Raw genomic sequence first — 20,551 nt, forward strand, 5'->3', positions numbered from 1 at the left:
TTCATATTAATACTTAAAAATAAAAACCTTATTGGGCAACTTTGGAGTGTGCTGGGGCATCAACTCATAATTATTCTGAAAACTGGTAAACAAAGGAAAAGAATGAAGCATTTATTCTATGTGTTCTATATAAACTGTATTTCAAGGCATCCAAAGAGTTGACAAGAAAAGGTCTTTATACAATAATAATGGATAGTTAGTGTAGGAAAAATGATAAAATTAGAATATCAATATTTTCAAACCCCTAATGAAATAACGTAACTAAGTAATAATCATCAAGGCTGCTAAAACCTTCAGGTAAAAAGCTAGTAGGGAACATTATAATGGACGTATAATGACCCAAAAGATCAATCTTAACATCATGAAAAAAAAGAGGAAACCAGACATTATGTGATGCAACTGTAAGTACACAGGAACTCTAATGAATATATATCAAAAAATTAATCTGAATCTGATAAGCCTTAATATCTAACTATAGGGCACCACGTGCAAAAGAATGAAACTAACCCCTTTTTTACCCCATGTGCAAAAATCAACCAAAATGGATTAAAGGCTTAAACTTAAGACCTGAACCCATAAGAAAACATAGAGGGTAAGCTCCTTGGTACCGGACTTAGCAAAGGTATTTTGGATTTGACACCAAAAGCAAAGGCAACAAAAGCAAAAATAAACAAATTGGGACTATGTCAAACTAAAAACCTTCCGCTCGGCAAAGGATACCAATAACAAAATGAAAGGGCAGCCTACAGAATGGGAGAAAAATATGCAGATCAGTTATCTGGTAAGAGGTTAATATCCAAAATATATTAAAGAGCTCACACAACTTAATGGCAAAAAATCAAACAATTAAATTAAAAACTGGGCAGAGGAACTGAAAAGACATTTTTACAAAGAACACATACAAATGAGGTACCTGAAAAGGTGCTCAGCATCACTAATCATTAGGGAAATGCAAATCAAAACCATGAGACATCACCTCACACCTGTTAAAATGGCCATCACCAAAAAGACGAGATAACCAGCATTGGCAGGGATGAAGAGAAAAGGGAACTATTGTGCATTGTTGGTGGGAATGTAAATTGGTGCAACCACTATGAAAAACAGTATAGAGATTTCTCAAAAAATTAAAAATGGAACTACCAGATGCCCGAGCAATCCTATTTCTGGGTATATATCCCAAGGGAATGAAAACAGGCTATCAAAGAGATATCTGCACTCCCATGTTCATTGCAGCATTATTCACAATAGTCAAGATAAGTAAACAATCTGTCTGTCAATGGTTGAATGTAAAAAGAAGATGTGAGATATATATATGATGAAATATTATTCGGCCATGAGAAGGAAGGAAATCCTGCCATTTGCTACAACATGGATGGGCCTTGAGGGCACTGTGCTAAGTGAAATAAGCCAGACAGAGAAAGACAAGTACTGCATGGTATCACTCATATGTAGAAACAAAAAAAAAGGTCAAACTCATAGAAACAGAGAGTAGAAAAGTGGTTGCCAGGGGCAAGGAGGTGGGGAAAGCAGGGAGAGGTTGGTAAAAGGGTACAGACTTTCAGCTATAAGATGAATAAGGTCTGAGGATCTAATGTGTAACATGGTGACCACAGTTGATGTATCATTGTTGTTGTATTGTATCATTTATATTTGCTGAGAGTAGAACTTAAATGATCTCACCAAAAAAAAAAAAAAAAGATAAATATGTGAGATGATGGATGAGTTAATTAACTAAATGAGAGGAATCCTTTCAAAATGTATGCATGTATCAAATCATCACAATGTACACTATAAACATCTTACAATTTTATTAGTCAACTGTACCTCGATAAAGCAGAAAATAAGAAATTTTAAAGGGGAATTTGACTCTGATAAGCTATAGTACTTAACTACCAGTTCATGGAAAATGAAGAGAGTGATATGTTAAATGACATGACAGGGATACAATCACTAAATACATAATGTGGGAAATTCTATAGGATATTGATTCATTTCCTTCAACACATAAGTGGCAAAGAAAGATAAAAGGGCGGTGGGGTGGGGAATGAATCTAGATTAAAAGAGACTTAAGAGCAGGAAATGTTCAAGTAGAACCAGAAAATAAAGAAGTGCTAACAAAAGGGAAAAAAACAGTGATGGGGGTATGTCAAAGGGACACAGAAGCCAACTGAAACAGCTCCCAAATGTGAAAACTGAAACGATATGAACAACAAAATAAAGGAGTACTAGGTTATAATCCACGATAGAAAATAAATACCCACAAGACAAAGAAATGACTGAACAAATAAGGAAATGGAGGGAAAAGATAACAAATCTCTCACATTGAAGAATTCCAAACAATTTATATCCTCAAGGAGATGAAGCACTCCTAAAATGTGGGCGGGGCCTAGTAACTTCCTTCCAAAGAATACAGTATGGAAAGGGCAAAAAAAGAATAAATCTGCAGTGGAGAAAGCTGACAAAAAATACCTCAGCCAGGTGATCAAGGTTAACATTAACAGTGATAAGTCATGTTGATAGTATGTACCCTTGATATAGGATGTGATGAAATGGCACTTTTTTTTTTTAACCTCTGTGGTCTTCTTTCCAAAAATACATAACCCCAGTCTAATCATGGGAAAAATATCCGACAAATCCCAATTGAGGGACACTCCACAAAATACCTGACCAGTACTCCTCTGAAACACCTTATCGAAAACAAGGGAAGTCTGAGAAATCGTCACAGCCAAGAGGAGCCTAAGGAGACATGACAAATAAGTATAATGTGGTTTCCAGGATGGGATCCTGGAACAGAAAAAGGACATTAGGTGGAAAACTAAGAAAATCTGAATGAACTATGGACTTTAATTAGTGATAACATATAAAAATTGTTTCATTAATTGTAACAAATGCACCATACTAATGTAAGATGTTAATTATAGAGGAAGCTGGGTATGGAGTATACGGAAAAACTGTACTATCTCTACAATTTTTCTGTAAACCTAAAACTATTATAAATTTTTAAATTTATTTAAAAAGAGAGAGAGAGAGAGAGACATAGAGACATCAACCAAGTGCAATGGGTGGAATATGTTTGAATCCTGTTTCAACTCAACTATTAAGGCACATACGGAAGAGAAATTGAGAACCCATAGAGAAATTGGAACCTGACTTTGGTTATGTGGGGCTTTTTTAGTGTTTTTTGTCTTAGAGATGTATATGAAGTATTTGTAAACAAAATGAGTTATCTCAGACTGGCTTTGAAATAACTGGGAGAATGGAATGGGAGGTACAGATGAAACAAGATTGACCATGTATTGGTAATTGCTAAAGCTGTGTGATGGGTACACATGTTTTATTTTGTTTCTTCCCCTCTACTTTTACCTTTCAAGCTTTCTTTAATAAAGGGTTAAAGAAAAGAAACAAATGAATTACAGCCACTGAGTACAAATAACTTTCAAGGGGTTTCACTGCAAAGGGGAGCAGAGAAGTGGGGTAGTAGCTGGCAGGGGAAGTGAATTTTTTTAGTTTTTGCTCAATACTAGACACATTAATCAGTATATGTACATACCTTGTAGCTTGCAGATTTAATTCCATCAGGAACTTCATCCTGAAAAAAAATTTTAAATGCTTTTAGATGACATTTATTCTATCTTCTGAAAAAATATTTTAAAGCTCTATGATTTATAAGAAAAATTCACAGAACAAATTACTGAAGTTAACAGGTTATTTTTTAACTGAGAATAGTTAGGCAGTCTTTATGTTATTTCTTCAAAGTAAACAAAAAATCCAACAAGTTATGCTATGGATTATACACATATTATATTATAGCACGGAAATGTAAAAATAGCACCTTAGTAATTATTCCTTTTTTTTTTTTTTTTGTGGTACGCAGGCCTTTCACTGTTGTGGCCTCTCCCGTTGCGGAGCACAGGCTCTGGACGCGCAGGCTCAGCGGCCATGGCTCATGGGCCTAGCCGCTCCGCGGCATGTGGGATATTCCCGGATCGGGGCACGAACCCGTGTCCCCTGCATCGGCAGGCGGACTCTCAACCACTGCGCCACCAGGGAAGCCCACCATTATTCCTTTTAATGCTCAAATTGTCCCATATTTGGCCACTAGCAGACCCACTAAGTGCTGACCTGTGTCTTTTTTATCTGACCTGTCTTTATCTGCACCTGTGTCTTATTTATATTACCCCAGTAATCTTTAACAGCACTTTTTGTTTTCTGTTATGACAAGATACTCCAGGTTCATCTTATATATTTCTTGTTCCAGTCTTGGAATCAACTATTTTTTAAGGCGCTTTCTGCTTTCAGAGGAAAATGGTACTAGTTTTTAATTGTGTGTTGGCCACTTAACACAGGACCTATCTGCCTATCCTCAAGTGATGCTGTTAGTAGAGATAATGATGTATGTGGGACAGCTCTGTAAATTGCAGGGTCCTATTCTAATGCTAAGTATATTCAGTACATTCCTGAAATAGATTACACCTGCCCAAAGGGAAGGACCCACACAGAGACAATCACTTTATTGTGTACTCTTCTACACTCTGAACTAGGTCAATGTATAGTCTTTTCCTATGACCAGATATTTAGACGGTTTCTAATTTTTTCATACAATAAACTATGCCAAATTTATAGACTGATTTCAGCAGAACTGACATCTTTACAATATTCAGTATTGCTTTATGGCCATCTTTGGACATCTATCTAATTATTTTAGTAAGTGAAATTCTTAGCAGAATTGCTAGGTGAAAGGATATGTACTTTTTTTATTGTTTGGATACATTTGCTGAATTGATCTCCAAAAAGACTTAGCCACCGGAGTGCTCATTTCTTATTCCCAGACTAACACTGGATATTGTTTTTCTTTTTCACATTGGCCAATTAATAATGGAAGTGAAAGAACATTGTTCTGATTCACTGTAAAGGGAATAAATAACTGGCCTTTTGACTGACAGAGAGTCCAGCCTCTATGGGCAGACAATCTGAGAATTCCTAAGTAATTTGTGCAGACCCTAAGTAATTTGTCCAGACCCTCCCCAAGGAAGAAAATTAATACATCCACAGAAAAAGGGAGAGATTGTATTTGTACCTCAATTAATTTCATTTTTTTTAATACTACAAACATAACTTTGGGTAAGACATAAGAAGAAAAACAAATATCAAGCCAAAAGAACTATTAATCTCAGTAATAAATCAAAGGACTATATTAACCACAAAATTTAAATTCTATTATTATGAAGACAGAACAATTCAAAATAGGTTTTATATTTGTAAGTTTAGGTTTTTAATATGTTAATTTTAAACAACATTATATTTAACCTAAGGATTGAAATATTATTTCAGTTATATTGGCCCCTTTCAAAAGTCGCAATTATTCAAAAACACATGTGACAGTTCTTAAACGTATACACCGTTCTTACCGATTGACAAAGCTTGACAGCACAATCCCTTCTTCCACACTGGCTGATGTCATTCCAGAAAGGACACAGCCTTTTCAGGTTTACCTGTAAAATAAAATATTAGAAAAAAGTTATAAAAGTAAGAATTTTGAGATTATAACAGACAGATGTGGAATTATGATACTATAACCTGGTCATGTTAACGGCTACAATTATTCTATTTCTTCCACTAACCAGCTGTCAAGTTTCAGTGGTGGTATAAGTGTGTGGCTGGTAAGAATAAATTGGTAGACTTGGTTAAAAAGACAAACTCTGCTACTAAACAGACTCTGAACAGATGGCAACCGGGAGCCAAAGTAGCTCATGTTATCACTGCTCAACTCACAGTCTTCTTTTTTTTTTCTTTTTCAACTCACAGTCTTTTAATGAAAGTAACAGCTAACAGACAATTGTGAACTCAGATTGTAACTACATACTCCAATGATGAGGTTTTCTAAACTCTTTCAATAGATATCTCAAGATAAAATGTCACAAGTAACTTGTTAAAACAATACAGGTCAGAACAAAGTCATGCTTCTTCTCAAAAATATTTCTCTTTTTAAATTAATTGGAGTAAATCTGATGTTTTAGAATGTTATGAACAACTCATGACTTTGATAATGATATAATAGTTTCTGTTCTGACTTCAATTTAACCAACTAGGTTCTAACTCTAGTGTTCAAAACTCAATTACTGAAATTAAAAGTATCCAATGGGTCATTTTAGAACCATATGGTTCATTCTTGTGAACTGCATTTTCCTAATATAGCCTTGCTCAATTTTAAATAATAAGCACAATTTTGAAGCTTAGTGATTCCTAAGAAAAAGTAATTACCCATTTAAACGTTAAGTGTTCCTATACCAAAAAAAAATTGTTTTAAATACCTTGTAATATCTAAAGTAGTTGCTTTCCAGGAGTTTTTGAAGTCTTGGGAAAAGCCTGTAGTTATTAAATTTATCAATAGTTTCAACATCACAGGTACAATCATCCAAGTAACCACTAACCTGTTACAAAGAAAATGGAATGTTATATCAAAATGCCATAGACACAACAGGGTTTTTTCCTTACACGGTTATGATAAAAGAGCCCTTCACTCAACCAACCCCTAGCTTCCCTCCTCCCCATAATTTTCTGAGATGGGACATGACCATAATCTAGTGATGCTATTGCTCTTACTATATACCTATAGGAACGCAGTGGATACCTTTTGTAAGGTGGGTGTACTGAGCTCATAATGACACACATACCCCCAAAGAGTTGGTCCCCTGCAGCCACTCTATAACACTGCTCCCCAAGACTGACTGGGGGTGGGCATCTAAGCCAAAACAAGTCATGGTCCCCTCTCCAGGAATCAGGAATTGAGGCTAAGAAGGAGCAATGTCTCCCTCTGTCACTATACCAGTGAACAAGTAAACTCAGACCATATTCCATCACATGAACTGAGGAGCACGTGAGCCAGCTGGCAGAGAGAGGAAAGATTTTTAAAGACACAGAGAAGCAGAGATAGGAGATGGAGAACATATGCTAGCTGGATTCCCTAGGGTTTGCCTGCTCCCACTTCCACCATCTTTCCTGAAGCCCAGTGGCATTCCCATCCTTGGTTTTTCTGAGACTCTATATTCTTATAATTCAGTTGTCTCTGTCTTTCCTTTATTTTAGTTTCCCACAGGATGTGTAGGTCACAGACAAGCTTGGTGAATGTATAAAAAGAAGTGATATTGAATTTATAAGAGAAACAATAATTCATTATAAGGATCTAACAACCCTCAAATATTGGCCATGACAATTTTTATAGATTTGAAATGGTACTTAGAAATTACTTATCCTTAGCAACACTGAGATAGCAAATTAACCACAAAGCCAATCCTGATCTTCAAATGCTTAAAACCAATGTCTTAACTGTATTTACTAAATCAAACTATTAAATCATGTTATAATTAGAGGCAATGGGAAATCATATTATAATCAGGCATTGTTAACAGTTGTGAAGCTAAAATTCTGAGATGTTTATTTGGGACTAGGCAAGCACCTAACAGAATTAATTAAGCATTGCTTTTAAGCAAGTAAAAAATATATTATGATTTTTTTAACTAAAATTTTTATTTTTTTAATAGACAGCATGCTGCAGAAAAGAGATCCTTATACTTTGGTCTGAATATTTACATTATAAACCACTTTGGATTATATTTTAGGGAGAGTTATTGACAATAAAAAATAATTTAAAAATCTGTTGGTAAGGAAACAAATTAAGAATACTTCATTGAAATACTGAATTTAGGTGTTTTCCTTTTGGAATATGTAAAATCCTACACTATCTTTTAATTTTAGAACATCACAAACAGTAATGGAAATTTTTCACCTAAGAGATAAGAATACTTGGGATGATGACGGCAATATTCAAGAGGTAAGTTTTTTGTTTGTTTGTTTCTTTAGCCAATTTGCCTAGTCTTATTTGTTTTGGACTAAAGAATTCAGTTTCTAAAGATCTGATCTACATATTTTGTCACTGTAATAACTATTTTCATTTCATATGCAAATGTGTCCTTGTTTCCTGTAAAAATTATCTGAGTACACAAGAATCTTAGAGCCCTAATTTTGGGTACCAACAAAACAAAAGTGCTTCTAACCCAGATGATTTGATTTCTCACACCTCTTTCTTTTGAGCCTTCAAAGCAAAACTTCTAAGACCATAAAATAAGCTACTGTTTCTCCTCTTGGATACAAATTATTATACAAAGAACAACAGGCACAAAGGCCGCAAAGGCCAAAGAGACACATGCCAGATAGAGATATTAAATCACAAAAGAAAAAAGCACAAAAATCTTAAGAGGAAGGGTTTGAGGCAATCCATTTCTCTTCCCCCCTGCCCCGAGGAATTCATTTTTAAGGTAAAAATCTATCCTCCCCTCTTTTGGAAAGCTGCCCCTCAGGTACCATTCACCCCCTGCTCAGTTAACTGTCTCTCCTATGTGTTCCCATGACACTCCACATACTCCTACACAAGAATTACCTCACTGTACTCAATGTATCTATTTCACTCCCACCCACTAGAGTTAAGACCCTTGAGAGCAAACTCATGTTTGTTCATTTTTGTATTCCCAGTCCTGAGCACTGTACTTCTAGAAAGCACACAGTAGATGCTCAATAATTATTTGTGGAATGGGTTGGTGAATGAATTAATGAATGCTGTCCATTGTCACTCTCATTCACTAGAGCCCAGCACTGCACTGCCTAATTATAACTATGTACTTCCATGTCACCTATGGTGGTGCTCAGTGCCAGACCATGCCAACTCAAGGGGCAGGAATGCACTCACAGAGCAAGGAAAGCAAGCAGTAAAGGCAAACAACCCTTTGTGTCCAATATTCTACTGATCTATATCCTAATTACAAAGGGAATGATAAGAAGCCCCAAATCAGAAAGAAATGCAAGATGCCTCCAGAGCAGAGGTGGCTTATAACCTAGAGGCCACAGAGGAGGAGAAGGCAGGACAATGGTAGATTTAAAAAACTTCTGCCCCTTACCTTAGAAATTGAGTAGGAGGTATTACCAACCACAATGACAGGCCACAGGGCAGCTAAGGAGGTACAGCAGGGGGTGAAAGGAGTTTCACTGGATGGAAAGAGTCCAGCAAAGGAGAGGCAGGAAGATATTTGGAAATCCAAGCCACGTGACTGTTCAGATAAGCTTGCCAACAGGCAGCAGAAGCTGATCCCTGGAAGGAAGTCTGGCAGGTATGATACCAGGCCCAGTTCTAGAAATTAGAGAACCAGGCATGTTACCAGAATAGAGTCTCAGGAAAAGTCTAAGGCAGAACTCCAGTTGATGGACCCAGGGCAGAACCTTGGAAACAAAGCAAAGTCCTACTACCTAAACTAAGACCAAAAGACAGGTGCTGATTTATAAGAAGAATGGCTTGGTGCTGTACTTCAAAGTATGCTATGGCTGCATAAGTAACCACTACACTATCTCCCAAAGTGAAATAGAACTCTGGCCCTACCATAGGAATCCAAATCTTTTAAAAATGCACCCCCCCTCCCCGTCTCTGCAACACACACACAAAGTGCTTGATGAATGCTAAAATTTGAAGCTCGCTGCTCTAGGCTGCAGGTGATAATCAGCTTTGGTTTTGTGGAGGGCCAAACTAATAGGAAGCAATGGAAAGGCTCTTGTTGAGGGTGGTAGATATAAGGACCAAGGTAGGCCTAACACACAATATCACCTAGTTTAAAGTCGTGGTCTCTTAAGAGCTGGAAAGCCTTTGAAGGCCTTCTCTTGCTATCTTCAGAGCAACCCAGCAATCCCCTCCCTCACACACCCTCAAGGGGAGGTAGTGTATAACAGTGGATAGCAGGCAGGCTCTGGAGTCAGGCCTTCTAGGGTTGAATCCCATCTCTGCTACTTATTAGTTGTTGACATTGCCCCTACTTTTTAACTTCTCTAGGCCTCAATTTCCTATCTGAGTACAAAAATAGAAGTAACAGTACTTCCCATCTCGAAGAGTTGATATCAAGATAAAACGACCCAGAGTAAATGCCCAGTAAATGTTGATCATTACTATTACCCTACCACTGCTTAAATGCTTCCAGTGACAGGGATCTTGCTATTCCCCAAAGCCAAGGCCAGGTTTGCAGTTAAAATTCTCCAAAAACTTTACATCTGAAGCTCCAGTGCAACACACAACTAGATAACCAAATGTTAGCTCCATTATTTCACCATTGACTGTGATTGGTTTGGACCAAATACCAAAATACAAAAAAGACAAAGGAAAAGAAAATACACTGGCCTGCTTGTTCTCTAGTTTTTGGATAGAGGTATCCTTTACTTTGCAATGAAAGACAAAACAAAAAACACTTTCTAAATAGTCTTCCTGTGTCCCAACAACTACCAGTCCTACCATAGATTTTTTTTCCCAAAGCACTGTAAGAATATATTCCTCATACTTGTATGAAATACCTTTCAAAGGTGCTCAAAATGTGCTTTATTTGGCATAGAACTGCAGTTGTGCTAAATTTTATTGAGTTTTATGACCATTAAAAAAAAAAAAGAACATGAAAAACATTCATTCACTGACAGAGCAGACTGGGACAACTGTTAAAGAAAGAATAGAAACACCAAAAGATTCTATCCTGGCTAGTAGGCACCATTCTAAGAACATGGAATGCTATGAGCTATTTCTTCTTTAAAGTCTTGGTCTTGCTAGAACTTTAAATTGTTGCTAAATGACCCAAAGTATGGCAACCAACGTTAAATACACTTTGGTCCACATGCTTTGTTCAGAAAAGCCTGGAATGTTGGAAGCATTCACAGTCAATGGACACCTCTCCAGTATAACCTGTTTCAAAGATCCCTCTGACTAAGTATTAATCCTGGACTTATTTCCACCCACCACTTAGCATATTCTCAAGTGTCTCTTCCATGGCCCAGCCACTCTGACTAATAAAAACTCTTTTTTTTTAAATTGACCTAAACAAGACACCCAGACAAGTAAGTCTGCTAAAATACATGAATGCAGAGTGTATCTACAATGCACTCCAAAGGAAAAATAATCCACCTTTGAAGTAGCTATTATGGATTATCTGAACTACTCCCCTTTCATTAACCTGATGGAGATTTACTGCATTCAAGCAAGTGGCTCTGAGGGTTACCAGCATTAGCTATATTAAGAGAGATAAAACATTCTGAGTATAGAAGTTTACAAACTCATTTCTAATTAATTTAAAAAAGATGAAAAAGATGTCCATACTGCCTCCGTATCTGGGCTTCAATATCTCTTCTGAGGTGATTTCTTTAAAATGCATCCTGGGATTCCATGAATTGGGACTAAAGTTCTGTTACATTCGTTCTATCTAATGGTGCATAACGAGGAAATAATTGTCACAAAGGAATAAACTCTGAAAAATCTTCATTTACTTCAAGCCCATACCTACTACAATACTATTTTGATTTAAAGAAAGAGTGGGCTTCCCTGGTGGCGCAGTGGTTGAGAGTCCGCCTGCCGATGCAGGGGACACGAGTTCGTGCCCCGGGTCCGGTAAGATCCCACATGCCGCAGAGCGGCTAGGCCCGTGAGCCATGGCTGCTGAGCCTGCGCATCCGGAGCCTGTGCTCCACAACGGGAGAGGCCACAGCAGTGACAAGCCCGCGTACAGCAAAAAATAAAGAAAGGGTGAGTCCTGATTTATGGGGTTTTTACACAAAACTGTATATGTGTTAGACTTCACAAACTTGTATACCAACAGGGGGAAAAAAGCCAATTTTCTGCGTAAAAAAATGTTTTTTAACATTTTTTAACAGAATGATACAGGGATTGGGGGGGAGGGAATGTATATAAGGAAGATTTATAAGTTTCAGACAATTGATCACTTATTTTGAGCAACTAAGCTGAAGCACTGTTCTCAAAAGAACTTACAACACACAGTGAAAATGGTTTTAATAGGATGTGATGTCAACTAACAGGCATATGCAATAACTCAGGGGTACCCAACCCCGGGGCCGAGGACCTCTACCGGTCCGTGGCCTGTTAGGAACCGGGCCGCACAGCAGGAGGTGAGAGGAGGGCGAGCCAGCGAAGCTTCATCTGCTGCTCCCCATCGCTCGCATTACCGCCTGACCATCCTCCCACCCACCCACCCCCGGCCCCAGTCTGTGGAAAAACTGTCTTCCATGAAACCAGTCCCTGGGTCCAAAAAGGTTGGGGACTGCTGCAGTAACTGACTAAGTTTAAATATTCATTGGAAGCTGTCAACCCATCTCTAATTAAGAATATACTTCAGCTCCTGTAGTGTTCACATCTTGTATTATAATTTCCCTAACACTTGCTGAGCACCAATTATTTACCAGTCTCCGTACTCTGGAGTGTCAAGAATTGGGACTAAATTGTAATTTTTTAATTTATTTTTTGATCTCTCAAAACTTGTTCATAGTAGGCCTCAATAAATGCTTATTGAATTTAGTCTGATTATTTGTAGAGCTTTGTACATTTTACTTCAATGACTTTCTAAGGTCGAATAACTAACTACATGCTGCTCTGGCTCAAATCAGAACCCCTACGAACAAGTCAGGCACCCATGCAACAGTGTGGTGAGGGGTGATGGTGTGGTAACTCAAGGCAGAAGTGGTAAGAGGCACAGGCAACAGGTAGGAAGAAAGGGATATGACTATAAACAAAAAAAGAGTCAACAGGACTTTGTGGCCAGTTGGAAACTCCAAATAGAACCAGACAAGATTTGAACTTGTATTTCCAAATGTCAGGTGAAAATTTAGTTTTAAATTTAGTTTCTAGCAATATTTACTAAATTTTTAAATTTTAAAAAAATACCTAGGATCCCCACCTCTTCCCAAGCCCCAAAGAACATGATGTGCTGAACTGTAAGCTCTTCAGAGCAGGGATTATGCCATAGTTATTTCTGCATTCCAAACTCTCAGATCAATGTACATAGTGTTTATAAATGTTTTTTGAATGAATAATTTGTTCCTCCCCTTATCTTTTCTTTCTCCATTTTTTTCTTTTATCTGTCTCTCCCTCTGTTTCGGTGTGCGTGTCGATATGTTTGTCTCCATTTTTCTCTTCATGTCTATTCGTCACAGTCCCCTCCCCTCCTTTCCTCCCCTTTCCCCCATCCCTTCCATTACTGAACATAATAGAACTAAGGTACACTTGTTTCATTTATTGAATTGGAATTGATGGTCTCTGTTTTTTAAGTTTATTTAACTAAACCATTTTAAATTTCCCTTAAATTTGTTTTTTACTCATTTTATTACTTTTTAATTTGGCTCTGGAAAGAAAAACAGTCACTCTTGTTCTAAAAGAAAAAGAAGAAAGAGGTCTAACAGATTTTTGTGTATTTTAACCTTGAAAATATTGTGAAAGAGTTAAAAAGCCTAACACTAATCAGAAGAAAAAGTAAATGAATATAAAAAACTAAAAGCTCCCCAATTTTAATCAGATATCTAAAATGGTTATGGGGGAGTGAACATTTAGAAGTTCAACATGTACTTTTATTCCATTATCCAAATCTCTAGAATGTAGGTGAAAATGTTACAATGGAATCTTTCTGCACTAAATACCTTATTTTTAAGTCCACTTATTTCTAATTTACTTATTTTTAAATGTTTAAACTTTGTGATACGTTATATTTGTAAGCAGAAGAAAAATTACCCTCTTTCCTTTTAAGTACTTGATTGTGTACTGTTTATAATCACTGAAGGTAAAGGAGCTTTTCAATCTCTTAGTTATAAAGCAGCAATTTTCTTTCAACTTCTCTTACACCTTCCCAGCTATCACTCACCCCAACTTCCAAATCACTCAGCAAAAAATAAAATCCAAGAATTTAAAGCAGTGAAAGAGATGACACCTCTTCTCATAATATTTAAATTCTTCTTTCCTCTGTGAAATAGTATTACCCCCCCACACACATAAAATGTTATTTCTGATAAGTTAATAGTAACATCTACTTAAAAGGAACAATTTGGATACCCATATCTCAATTTTGTATAAAATGTAATTTTTATCAACAGAAGCCAACCAAAAGGTGACTTTAAGAATAATGATATTAAAATATCAGATATTGTGGGCACCAAAAACCTGTAACTTTTTTTGAATTTTTTTCTCAAGGAATCCACATCTCTTACTAACAGAAGGAAATAACCATAATAAGCTTGTAATTAAACTTGTGCACTGAGGACCGCTCTCCCAATTCAGACCAGCAATATGGATGTCACGGTAAAAGAGTCTCACTACATTCAGGAAAAACAAAGGACACATAGGGCGAGTAGTCACAGGGCAACCGCGGCCCCCAAGACACCAGGCAGTTAGGCTTAGACACAGAAAAGCCACACGAAGCCATTCTCCTGCCTGACAGGGAGATCTGAGGGCAGCCCCCCTGCGAAAGCCTGTCCTGGCCAGAAAGGCTGGAGAAGACATCCAGTACAGGCACAGCCCGCACTGTTCCAAGTCAAATTAGAAGTTAGGAAGACCCAGGTTCTGCGAAAATAAAAATACTGAGTGTGACTGTGTGACTGTGTGTGTGTGTGTGTGAGCGCGCGCACCTTCCCCGGGCAGGGAAGACCAAAAAAGATGCACAAACCAACTAGGTAGAAGCAGCGGTGCACCCACACCTCTCGTCCCACGCCTGACAGGAAGCGCGGGAGGGCGATCCGACGTCTGTTCAGGCTGTTTGGGGGGTGGGGGGAGGGAACCGGTCCACACCAACCCAGGCGAACTGCAGAGGATTCACCCCTGCCAGGGGGCAGAAGCACAGGGGGCTCCTTCCGGAAGGGTGGAGATGTAGAGACGCACCCCCAGCGCCCCACCTGCCCGGGCGCGACGGACAGAGCGTACGGCGGAGGCAGGGGTCCCGGGAACCGCAGCGCCGCCACGCACACCCCTCACCTGGCAGAAGCACCTCTGCGCCGCCGTCTCCGGGGTCAGCTGCCCTCCGTGGCCCGAGCCTAGCAGCCCCACGGCGCCCAGGAAGCCGATCAGGAAGCCCCAGCGGTGGTCCATAGCCGCTCCGGCCGGTCGTCGCGCCGCGCCTCGGAATCCCCAGCGATCGGGAGCAGGCCGTGAGTCCGCAGATGAAGCCCGCGCGGGCCTGCCCCCGGCCGTGCCCCACCTCCCGGCCGCCTCCCAGGCCCGCCCTCGGCTCTCCCGCCTCTCAGAAGCCGCCACCTCCCGGTGCAGCCTGCGGACGTGCCGGGGACCCCGCGCTGGTAGTCCGGGGCCTTCCCCACGCGTGAGGCTGACGCACCAACCCGCTTCCCGGCTCGGCCCCTCCCGGCGCGCGCGCCCGCCCCCGGCCCCGGCCCCTTTAACGCCCGGGGCCCGGAGACTGGAGTGGGCTGTCTACCCCCAGCCCCGCGTGGGAGTCGGAGTCCTTCCGGCTCCGAGAGCCGAGCCGGAGCGAAAGCTGAAGGGGTCTGTGTCTTCCGGCAGGGCCCCGCCCCAGCCTGCTCACTCCCAGCCAATCCTTCCGTATCTCAGTGCGAGGAAATCAAACTGTGAATTACGTGTCCACAGTGGCCCTGGCTGAGTCCTAAGGCTGAGAAGGATATTCGTGATCATCTAGACCAGGGCTGCATATCTAATCTAGATTTTCTAGTAGTCACATCAAAAGAGCAAAAAGAAACAGGTGAAGTTAGTTTTAATTATAGATTTTATTGAAACCATTATGTGCAAAATATTTCAAAATATACTCAATAGTAGATGATTCATAAAATATTTTACATTTTTTATTTTTAGCTTTGAAATCTGATGTGTATTTTTTACAAACTAGCCACATTTCATAGTCAGATGTGGCCAGTGGCTAATGTGTGGACAGAGGGGGAGATTACTGTTTATTTTATAGGAGGAAACAGGCCCAGAGAGGTGAGGCAATGTGAGCTATAGGAATGGGAGCTGAGCAGTGAGAGAGCTAGGTCCTCTGATCCCAGCTGTGGGACGGGTCCATCAGCTTTTTTTTTTTTTTTAAGGATAAATTTTCAAGGTGAAACTGGAAAACGTTCCAACATCTTACACATTACATTAAAAGTTAAAATATTTCTATTTATTTTTTTGGTAAATCTTTTCCTGTTTGTTTCTGCTTTTGTTTTTTCTTAAAAAGCCATCACTTACTGACGTAACTCTAGGATATGGTAGGCCTCAAACAGATATTATACTCCTATTTTCTAGCTGAGAAGAATAGGCATAGAATTTATACACATTATTAAAAATCACTTGGTATGGTAGGGGTGAGACTCAAACCCTATGCTCTGTCCATCACTGCCAAGTGAATTGACATGTAATTAAAAAGTCACCAATCATCTGACATCCTAGTGGACTGGGGAAGCTCTGATCTTAATATCTACAAAATGCAATGTGTGCATATTAATACAATCTCTCGCTTTACCCCGAAAGTTACTCTTTCACTATACTGTGTACGGGTTCTACTTATCCTTCTAGGGCCAGACCCAGCTCACTCAATCCCTCATCATGAGTCTTCCTGGTTTCCTCTTCACCCAGTTCCACTGGGTGGAACTTACACTCTGCCAGATTGAGCTTGACATTAGAGATATAAAGATGTATACAAGCCAGTCCCTGCACATGGATGGACACCCCATGGAATTTAGTATGTAATCTTTTATGACAGTTCTACTTTATGTTTCTACCACTGAACTGTCATCTCTTTTAACTCCTTAAGCAGGGATTATGTCTCAAACATGCCTGTGACTCCCAGAAATCTTTGCACACGTTTGTAAAATGAATGAATATATTTCATATGGCCACAGTATTAATATCTGAAGATTAAGCTATCAAAAATGAGAGACACGGTATGAAAAGGGGGAAACTAAATGAATAAAGCCTAAAATTGCAGAAAGAAGCAATCTGAACATCATCAGCTCTGGATTTCACTCTGATGCAATAGCCCGTAATTTGGGAGAATTTAAAAACATCAGTATTCCCAGGATGAAGGCTCTAGTCCATAAGATTCAAATTCTTGCCCAGAACAAATTTCTAGCAAACTTAAAATCAGAAATAATCACCATATAAGACAATTTTTTTAAAAATTTATTGTCTTTTTTCCCCAGCCTTATTAAGTATAACTGACAAAATTGTCAGATATTTAAAGTGTATATCTAACTGATTTGACATACATATACATTGTGAAAGGATTCTCCCCATCAAGTTAACCCATCTATCATCTTACATATTTACCCTTTTCCCCTCCCTTGGTGAGAACATTTAAGTTCAACTCTCTCAGAAAATATCAGTGATACAATACAGTGTTATCAGCTATGGTCACCATGTTACACACTAGATTCTCAGAACTTATTCATCTTATAGCTGAAAGTCTGTACCCTTTTATTTTATCTGTACCTCCCTGTTTTCCCAACCCCCTTGCCACTGGCAACCATTTGTCTACTCTCTGTTTCTATGAGTTTGATTTTTTATTATTATTATTCCACATATAAGTGATACCATGCAGTATTTGTCTTGTCTGACTTATTTCACTTAGCATGGTGCCCTCAAGCCCCATCCATGTTGTAGCAAATTTCTCACGCTGAATAATAGTGTATTGTATATGTATACGACATATTCATTATCCATTTATCTGCTGACAGACCCTTAGGTTGTTTCCATGCTTTGGCAATTGCGAATAATGCTGGATGGACATGGAAGTACAGATAACCGGGTATATACCCAGAAGTGAGATTGCTGCATCTTACTTTATTGTCTTGAAAATTATATTTTTTCCTATCAGATTTGTAAGTGATTTTAGAATGTGTAAAATACAGTTTTATACATATCGTATAAATATTACTGACATTTCCCTGAGAACCCTTTTGAGTCTGTCCTTTGTGTGATTTCACTTCTTCAACTCTGCCTCCTCTCGCACCATCTTGCCTATGTTAAGGCCATAAAATAACCGATTAGTTATCAAACAACTAAGGAGCATCCACAGGGTACATAGTTCAATCTTGGATTTCTGAAACTACAGCCTCCCATATATTATAACTTTGCTAAACAATAGTAAATTTTTTAGAGATGAACAAGGCCACCGTCTTGTTATTCTAATACTAGTGATCATAACAATAACATGACTTAGATTTAATGTACTCAGCATTTCTTGATGGAATTCTGTTTACTCTGCAAATAACAGCTATTATTATTTTTTCAATGACCAAAGCAGGAAATGGCTTGAGTCCAATTTCTCAAAATGGAATTTCTGTGGGAAACTTCTCAGTACATGAACATTTGCTGATGTTGAACTGACTAAAAGGAAATGATTACGGGGAAAAAAGGAATCAAAGAAAAGGATTATTATGACACACAAGAGGAAGAAAGGCTAAGTAAAAACCTAAAGGTCTGGTTCTGATATTTGATTAGATCTATGTAATATTTACTGAATGTAAGAGTGTACATGCTGTATTGCTAGACTTTTCTATTGAGCTGCTTGAGATCATCTGAGTTGGGGAGACCTGCCACCTAAGCTCTGTCATCACCTTCTTTACCTCAGGTTCCTGAAAGAATGAACTATAAAATAGTAACTGACTTCACTTCCTAACTTTGGGTTCATACCTTAGCCCAATGTGCAGTCTGGTTGCCAACTCCACTCTCTTACTCTTCTTTACCTGACCTTCTTATTACCAAATCTAATTGCCATTTTTCATTGAAATCATAACATCTCTGCTGCATTTTGACAAAGCAGATTCCTTCTTTCTTTGATTCAATTTCCTATGCACTGAACATTCCAGATCCTCCTTATAGTTCTCTGATATTATTTAACTGTCTCCTTCATGGGCTTTCCCTGAGCCTTCCTCTAAGATGTGAGTGTTCCCTAGTATTCTATCCTTTCTTCAGTGCTTTTCCTCATCTATACTCTCCCCTGGAGAAACTTGCCCAATTTCATGATTTTAAATATTTCCTTTATGCTAATGACTCCCAAATCTATTTTTCCAGTTCAGATCTCTCCCTTGAGCTTCAAAATCCAACTGCCTATTGAACACAGCCATCTGGTTTTCTCAGAAATGTTTGATCACATTACCATACGTATCTAGAGAGCTAGAAATCAGGAAACCATCCTCAGTTTCCCCCTCTCTTTCACCTTCCATAACCTATTCTGTCCTGCCAGTTCTGTCATCAATTTATTTCCTCCTCTCCATCTTTATGACCAAGGACTAGTTTCAGCCCTGATTGTTGCTCACCTGATTTATTACCATATTTCCTTAACTGATTACCCAACTTCTAGGCTTGTACCCCTCAAAAAACAGTCTTCCCTGCTAGCCTGGTTTCTCAAAAATGTAAATCACACTTCTGTCTAAAATCTGTGATGCTCCTGATCTGATGCTTCTGAATAATTAAATTCAAGATTCTCAGCATGACATTCAAGGTCCCTATCTATTTCTCCAACTTCACTTCCAACACCTCTCTGCCTTATAGTTAGTGAACTGCTAACGATTCCTCCAGAGACCGTGTTTCCAGCTGCCACCATTAGAAGTACTGATGAAATCTTCTAGATAGTGAAATAAAAAGACAAAAAGGCAGAAATAGATGAGAAGAGATAGAAAAAAATAGGGTATTAATTCAAGGAGAACAGTCTAATAAGAGTACCACTTAGAGAGAACATGCAAACATAGGAAATAATCTTAGAAGTAATTCAAGAAAATAGCCAAAATGGAGGGATGGCTATCTAGATTCACTGGGCATACTAAATGCCCAGTCAGTGGATGGAAAATGCCCCTAACAGAGATAAAAATTTCAAAAAGAAGAAAAGAAATCTTGGTTCCTGACAAAGAATTGAGAATCAGAAGGGCACTACAGAAGCACTGGAAGCTACAGGACAATGGAGCAAGGCCTTCAAAATTCTGAGAATTCTATAGCCGGCCAAACTATTAATCAAGTATGAGAGTAGAATTAAGATATTGTCAGATACAAAGAATAATGTACATCTTTAAATCCTTTCTAGGAAAAGTCACTGAAAGGATATGATCCAACCAAACAAAGGAGTAAAACAAAAAAGAGGAGACCTGGGTATCAGGAAAGAGAAGACAGTACACAAGAGAGGAGCTAGGAAAGTTCTAGAAGGGAGTTATGCAGCATCCCTAGAAGAAGATGGAGGCCTCCAGTAGGGGTGTCTCTAGTTAAAATTGGGACTGGAGGGATACCTGATGTGACTTTCTGAAAAACACTATTCAGAGGAATTTTACAATTGTATTGTAAATTTGGGAAGAAAAAGTGATTTAAAGAAATAGCTAAGCATATTTTTTAAATGAGGCAGCTTTTAATTATAGGACATTCAAAACAGTTTTACAATAAAGCAAATGTAACTATAGTATATTGCTTGACTTGCATAGCCCCACAATAAGACAAATGCTGGACAGTGATTTAACCAAAACTTGTATATATTGTATATGGGGGGGGTGGAGGTAGGGAAAGTGGGAATCTGGAATAATATAAAGGTGCTGAATCTTTATCTTTCTTATTAGGAATTCAAAAGATAAAGCCTAAAATTGACCTAACAAGAAATAGCAGCATAAGCATAATAGTTAGAAATGTGGAGGTAAATACAAAAAAAAAAACAAGTTAAAGAATTGGAGGGGCTTCCCTTGTGGCAGAGTGGTTCAGAATCTGCCTGCCAATGCA

At 38.7% G+C, this 20,551-nt stretch overlaps 1 protein-coding gene across 2 annotated transcripts in view; it reads right to left on the reverse strand.

Annotated features, from left to right (window-relative positions):
• Positions 1-15,347, reverse strand: part of ERO1A (endoplasmic reticulum oxidoreductase 1 alpha) — a 44,979-nt gene extending 29,632 nt beyond the window's left edge. Inside the window, exons 1-4 of one of the 2 annotated variants that reach the window (XM_082617418.1) lie at positions 14,822-15,347; positions 6,312-6,431; positions 5,409-5,492; positions 3,551-3,589 (exon numbers count right to left, since the gene is read on the reverse strand). In XM_082617418.1, the coding sequence (XP_082473544.1) occupies positions 3,551-3,589; positions 5,409-5,492; positions 6,312-6,431; positions 14,822-14,935 (357 nt within the window). In that variant the 5' untranslated portion in view covers positions 14,936-15,347. The remainder of the gene's footprint in view (positions 1-3,550; positions 3,590-5,408; positions 5,493-6,311; positions 6,432-14,821) is intronic. The other variant, XM_082617419.1, reaches the window with a different exon arrangement.
• Positions 15,348-20,551: the final 5,204 nt, after the last annotated feature.

This window comes from Mesoplodon mirus, assembly GCF_964341445.2.
Source record: "Mesoplodon mirus genome assembly, chromosome: 4".
NCBI classification, from domain to species: Eukaryota; Metazoa; Chordata; class Mammalia; order Artiodactyla; family Ziphiidae; genus Mesoplodon; species Mesoplodon mirus.